The 6,937-nt window shown below is 46.7% G+C and overlaps 2 protein-coding genes across 2 annotated transcripts; one reads left to right on the plus strand and one right to left on the minus strand.

The window, feature by feature from the left end:
• Positions 1-885: 885 nt before the first annotated feature.
• Positions 886-1,118, minus strand: PHALS_07866 (uncharacterized protein; the record flags this gene model as incomplete). The annotated part of the gene is made up of 2 exons (XM_024721408.1): positions 886-990; positions 1,062-1,118. 2 exons carry the CDS (start codon positions 1,116-1,118, stop codon positions 886-888), a joined length of 162 nt encoding a protein of 53 aa, XP_024586510.1.
• A 3,047-nt stretch (positions 1,119-4,165) lies between these two features.
• PHALS_07867 (reverse transcriptase) lies at positions 4,166-4,429 on the plus strand (the record flags this gene model as incomplete). The annotated part of the gene is made up of 1 exon (XM_024721409.1): positions 4,166-4,429. The coding sequence occupies one exon, from the start codon at positions 4,166-4,168 to the stop codon at positions 4,427-4,429; it is 264 nt and encodes an 87-aa protein (XP_024586511.1).
• Positions 4,430-6,937: the final 2,508 nt, after the last annotated feature.

Consider the following 6,937-nt stretch of genomic DNA (forward strand, 5'->3'; position numbering starts at 1 on the left):
GCTTCGACTTTCAATAAGATCATGACAATGGGTCCCGACCTGCCAATTTTATTTGTGCGACTTACATACACAAGCGCAACGGCTGTCACGATATTGGAATGTTCGAGAAGTCAGGCGTTTTTGAGCCCTGAAATTAACAATAATATTATGGATATTTCTTTCCCTTGTCATTAAAATATCACAACATGGTAACAAAAGACCCACAATGCAAATTGCCCTCTGATTGGGGGAGCGCGTGACAAATTTGACTTGATTCCTTCTGCGTTGCAGAGCAACGCCCTTACCAACGGATCAATTAAGCGCTGTCAACCATATCCAAGCGAATGCAAGGATACTACTTCGCAAAGTCTGTTATTAGTTGGCTAGGTACACAATGCGTGGTTGTACTTTATCACAAAATATTGGCCACAGAAGTGTAAGAAACACATATTTATTATCTTGTGAAAGAGCTGGTGCCGCAAGATGAATTGCATGGCATGCAATAGCAAAAAAGCAGATATCAAAAAATGAAAAATTTCTGTGTTAAAAATGCGAAATAAGCTCAATTATTGAGCGCAATTCATCAAGCTTATACACGTAGTGTCTACAGTCTGTTAGGCTAACTTGTTTCCTCATTTATTTCGGCACTTACCGTTTCCGTTATACTCTTGACATTGCTAAGCGTTTGCGACCATATCCAGTAGTCACCGCAGAACTTCTCCTATCATTTTGAAACCGTTCTGGTAAGCCACACATACGAAGCGTCCATTCAGGTTCAATATGCCCATCTAGCCTTTAGTGTCTTAAAAGAATTCATTGTATTGCGGGTCTCCAAATTGCCGCTTGCAACGAAACAGTATCTAGAAAACTGTACAATGAGGATCTCGACGGATCCAATGCGTTTCATTAGTCCGCAAGCTCGGAAATGCCCCGCTGTGCGAAAGTCGCCGCCCAGAGATTTTGCACGATCAGCACACTTTCATGTAAAAATGCTGATATGATAGCATCTTGCTTATCGGCATCATAAACAATATTCGGCCAAAATTGAGGAGTTCCATACTTTCGTACGTTTTCAAGATCACCTCAGCAAGATTGCCCTGACGTGGTGGATACTTATAACGCGACACGTCCTCATCCATCGCTTCTCCGTGGTAGGAAGCAACGTCACGTTGCGCAACGCACTATTTTTGTTAAAAGAAAGCTCGGTTTTTTTCGGATACCGTATCCATATCGGCAAAGTCGTGGTTTTAAATGTGGCTAATTTATACATGACAGCGGCGAGTGTAGGTACTGCCTTGGCGTTGCACTTTGTATTCCAAAAGCCAAGCATGTAGCGACAATATATTCAAACGTCTAATTATTTGATATAAAACTTGAGATCATATAATTTAGAAGTTATGCCGCCTTCACTGCTTAAGCCTCACAAGCCTCATAAATGAGACCACCTGGTATCGCCGCTGTTGGTCCAACCGCTGAAACCCCTACGAAGATGTGATCTGCGGGGTAAAAAGCGCTAAAAAATAATCTTGACTGTGCAATATCTGTTCTTCCACCGACAATGAGTGTGAATGAAAGCAGCGTTGAAACCCCTTTACGTGAATCAATGTATGGGCAAATCCATGAAATATTCAAGGAAGGCATGTTTTGAACTCGGTGAGTAATCTCATCTGAGTGTACCTTGTCTTCCGTACGTAGCTATTCTTTTCGTTGGCAGAAGGTGCCTTGATCTATCCAGCGACTCGATTCGACCACTTGCTATTAAAGCCGTGATCCGGTTCAAAAAAATAGGCACTAGGTAAGATATTTGAGCGACCGTACATAAAAGATCAGGGATTGCTAGCCTCATGCTTTGCATAAAGCAGGTTTAATCGCGAGATAAAAGTATCATTATTTGTTTATATTGCTGACTAAATCTAGTTGTAAATTAATCTTTTTGAGCTAGTGCAGTGTAGAGTACCGGATATTTGTGCAATCTTAATTGACCAGCTTAAAAAGCTAATGCATATTTATGTTTCTGACAAGGTCAAGGAATTGACAGCCAAAAGACCGAAGACGGTAGTTGCTCGAATAGAAGCTTTCGCCAGCTTAATTTCAGCGATGAGACGCGAGAAAGAGTGCCCCAACCGGGCAACTCTGAGTCTGACCTTAAGCGAAAGAGGCCATACATTGCGCTACACGGCTGATGATGATGTTAGTACTACTTTGAAAAAATATATTTATTGTCGGCAGCGCAAAAGTTGGTTTTGCCTTATGACTATGTCCAGAACGAATATATATCGTCGCGGTTATAGATTTGATCGTTTGATAAAACTAAAGTGTACTAGCGCGCCGTGATCCAGCCCTTATATTGTTTTGTGTGATGACTTTCAGTTCAGTCTAACGGCAAATTGTGTTCACGAGACCACTTTGTGAGCGCTTTTTGACCCCGCAGGTCAAAATTTTTCATATGTACCCGTTACAGCTAACAGTCGCGGCAACGCCACTCGGTACACTCAGGGAGGGCTGGGCATATTGCACTGCTGCCTGGAAGGGTCATGCGGAATAATTAATGGGTAAACAGTCATCTTTTTTGTTCAGTCTTGTGGACTTCCAAATCAGTTCCGACGAAACGTCGTTTGGTGATTGGCCTCCATAAGCTTAAAGCACAACGCCGATGTCAATGCGGACTTTCGTCTTCGTTTATTTTATGCTGATCTCTGCCACTCTCATTTCCATGAGCCTACTGACCCAACGATCGACCAATTCTTGGACACATGGCAAGGCTGGCATCAAGTAGCACGTCAAACTTCACAACCCAGCAACCACTCCATGGGGAAGGGACAGCTAACAATATGACGAGTAAATAGCAATATCGGCACAAGGTAGTACAGATTAGTGGGTTTATTCTTCTTTTCTCTTCATTTCTCTTCTAATCATTTCTCTTCTCTTTTTTTCGGTCGCCTGTCGCGCGCCTTTTCAGAGGGGTACTGTCAGATCGAATGTCTCTACGCACCCAGAGATATTCCAAAGTATATGGCTGATCCAAAGCAGAATGCGTAGGAGTCAGTGCACATACTTCCAACGATTACGTTCACTCGTACGGGTATCTACCAAAGTAGGATCTTGATAATGCGGGTTGAGTGAGTTCCCATAAAACTACGACGTGTTTGCATCTGCTAAAGGATCTGAATAGTAAACATCAGGCTTCTTCAAATACGATCAGAACGAGATAAAGTAGCAAGAGCAAATTTCCGATTTGAAAACTGCAAGCACTTCATACGTAAGATGGCAAATTGCGGTTAGTCAAATTTATCACCTAAATACATTTAACGGAATGCGTACACTTTTATGGTGTACGTACAAATTACAGTTTTGTATATCAGACTAACGTAAAGTCCAATAGTGCTGAGGCTATTGCGGAGGCAGAGTAAGCGATGAATTACCGTAATAAAGTATCGTGATCTAGTACTTGGTAGGAGATAAAGGTAATACGTGTGCAGCTAGTCTTAGGTACAACATCAAGCTGAGTCGCATTCAAAAAAAAATATGCAGATGATAATCGTATTGGTAATACTAGCTAGTTCATTGAATTCTTAGAGACCCACTTTTTCACTTATGCCATATTTGGCACATTGACCATCCTGGTCCAGTGCTGCTTTCTAGCAGAACTCACCAAGCTCCACCAGAAGACGTGTGCGTAGCGCTCAAGGTGTTCCACCTCCAATCGATCCATGGCTCGTGATGTTTGGAGTATCCGAGTTGTCGAACACCGAAGGTGTATTGGATAAGAGTTGGGAGCATGGCTCGCGGGCTGAGCGTGGAGTGGTACGTAACCCACTGAGCACTGCTTACGTTTCGAAGCAGTTGCTGCATATCATGAGTGGCATAGTCGGAGGAGGTCCAAGGCACCCTGGACAAGGCCCTTCTGATGCGCGTGGAGTGGTACGTTATCCACTGGACAAAGACTGCGAAAATAGCAGCTTTTCGTCGTATGTTGTTAATAACATCAAGGCTCCGATGGAGCAGGGAGTGGGGACACGTGACGACGCCGAGTGCGTGTTTCCACTGGTCTCCATGAGACGTAAAACCTCTATGGAGAGGAGACGGCAAAGCCGTATATCATATGCAAGACACAGGGCGTCGGCCCTAGCCCAAGGTGTGTCTACCGTAGACGATAGCGCACAGCTACATATCCTTGTCAACGGGTATGACGGGAGAGGAAGACGGTGACGTCACCCTCGAGGCTATTCCCGCGGTGGATGCCCTTCTTGAGCTGGACGAGATGCCCTTCGAAGAGTTTGGCGATGTCTTGGAGGCAGGCAATTCAGCCGATGTGGTCATTATACGACCAACCGAAGAGATTAACTCGTCGTCACTACTGGATGAAGCTGTCCTGGAGGCCACAAAGAGGGTGCTAAACGCACGAAATGGATCGTCGATCTTGAATCCTTCGGATCCGTACTATCCTTAAATAAAGAAATTCCAAGACGTCGTCTCTAAATACCCGCCGTCAGTCCTATCTCAGGTGTGCGTCATGAGATCGACCGTGTTCCAGGGACCAAATACTGTGCAACACGCCAATGGCCCCTGCCCAAGGAGCAGTGTGCCGTCATTGACGTCTTTTTCGTGCGAAGCACGACGCAGAATTGGTGCGTGAGAGTAAGTCTCCCCATTCGAAACCCACGATTTTGTCCGGAAGCAGAACGGCAAGTGGCGTATCGTCCGCGTTTACAATAAGCCAGACGCTGCCGCCATTCCGGCACAGACGCCGATTCCTAAAAAGGATGTTCTCCAGAACAATATGGCTGACTGCACAAAGTACAGTGCACTCGACTTGGTCGATGGATGTTACTGATACCGAGCATCGGGAGGCTTTTGACAGGGTCAAAGACAGCCTCCTTCATGCATCAATACTGGCATTGCCAGACCCCGATCGTCCCTTTTGTGTCGTTTGTGACGCTTCGAACTTTGCCATCGGCTGTACACTGCTGCAACCAGACGCCGAGGGGCGAGATGGGGAAATCGCGTTCGAATCTCGCCAGCTTAAGGCTGCGGATAGGAACTATCCAGTCCGCGACAAGGAATTAACTGCGATGACACTTGTAAAGTTCAGGGTGCACCTGCTTGGCTCAAAGCCGCTTGAGATCTACACAGATCATGCGTCATTACACACTGCGATTCAGTTGCCTGATCTCTCGCAGAGGATGGCCAGGTGGCTTTCATTCTTTGCAGAATATAACTTTGAGGTGAAGTATAAGCCGGGAAAGCATAATGCTTTGGCTGATGCGTTATCACATAGACCGGATTTTGAGCTTGCTCATGTCACGACGGTGACGTCGTCAGTGACAGATTTGATCCGCGCCGCATACGCGGGTGGTGGTATCTGTGTAGCGCTGCTACAGGATTTCGGGGGCAAGGAGTCTGAAAACTCGGACTAGACATTGTCGACGCGTTTGCGTACACGGCTACACCAATGTTCGTTAAATAACAGGTTGCTGTATTATAGCACCGATTCGCCTCATACGCCATGATTTGTGGTTCTTCACGATTAAAATCCGGTATTCTCTATGAGGCCCACGGAACCCCAATCAGTGAACATCTCGGTCGTGAACAGACCTACAGCCCTATGGGTTACCACTACTGGTGACCCAAGCCGTACAAATGGACGATCACATATGTGCGCACGTGTGAGACGTGTCAAAGGATTAAACCCTCTCCGAATGCAGCGGCGTCGCTGGCCAATTTACAGGTACCCTCCGGGTGTTTTCAGTCTATGAGTATGGACGTTGTGTTTGGCCTGCCGAAAGACTCGGCGGGCAACACGGGTGTGGTGGTCTTTGTGGACCGTTCGAGCAAGATGACACATCTTGCGGCAGTTCCGGGCCGGTGGGTACAGTGAATCTGTTTGTGGATCGTGTCTTTCGACATTGTGGAATCCCGGAGTAAATTGTTTCTGACAGAGACCAACGCCTCACTGGAAATTTTTAATTGACAATCTTTAAGGTGTTGGGGAACAAATTGACTAAATCAACAGCGGACCATCCACAGACCGATGGTCAAATTGAGCGCGTAACTTGCGACGTTGAAGACGTTCTTCGCAGCGTCTGCGCTGAGACACCGAAGTGCTAAAGAGCCATGCTGCCACTTGTGGAATTCGCTCTGAACAATGCAGTGCATGCGTCTACCGGCTTTACGTTGTTCTACGTGAACGGGCTTGTAAGTTTGCTCTGAACAATGCAGTGCATTCGTTCACCGGCTACACGCCATACTACGTAAACGGGCTCATTCATCCTCGCATCCCCCTGACGCCAAATTCCATGGCTCAGGGCTTGGTCGGGAGGAATAGCCGAACGGCTAGCTGATATCAGGTCCCTCACTATCCGCAAAGAAGTCGATGACATCCTGTCGACCAGACTGAGTGTCCTGCGACACGTTCACGATCCGATGGCTGAAAGCCAAGACATGCAGAAAAAATATGCAGGCGTAAGAAGCAAAATAAATACTAAAAACATTGAGGTCGGAGACCTGGTTTAAGTGCTAAAAACCTTCCCAACATGCAGTCGCTGCTGTCTTCAAGACAAAACTCTGTCCACGGTTTATTGGACCATTTAAGTTCGTGGCCAGGCGAAGCCTTGCATATACGCTAAACCTTCCGAGAAGGATGCGCACCCACCCGGTGTTTAATAAGGGCTTGCATAAGCCGTACTGAGATCCGGCGCAAGTTAACGCGGAAGCGTTGACCCCGCTGCGGTGCCCAAAGGCGCTCGACCACCTAAAAGCTGAACCAGCAACTGGTTTTGAGCACGAAGTGCAGACACTTCCGTTTCCAACAGGACCAGGCTCTCCACCGTCGTACGAAGTGACGTTTCGTCTGCTCGACGGTACGAGCCGCTCCGACAGGGAGCGAGAATCCTCAACGTGAGGCAGTCGGTGCACAAAGTGCTCCAAGCTCTCGGGGTCTTCTGCATAGAGGTATGGA

Source organism: Plasmopara halstedii, assembly GCF_900000015.1.
Source record: "Plasmopara halstedii genome assembly, contig: Scaffold_3120, whole genome shotgun sequence".
NCBI lineage: Eukaryota > Oomycota > Peronosporomycetes > Peronosporales > Peronosporaceae > Plasmopara > Plasmopara halstedii.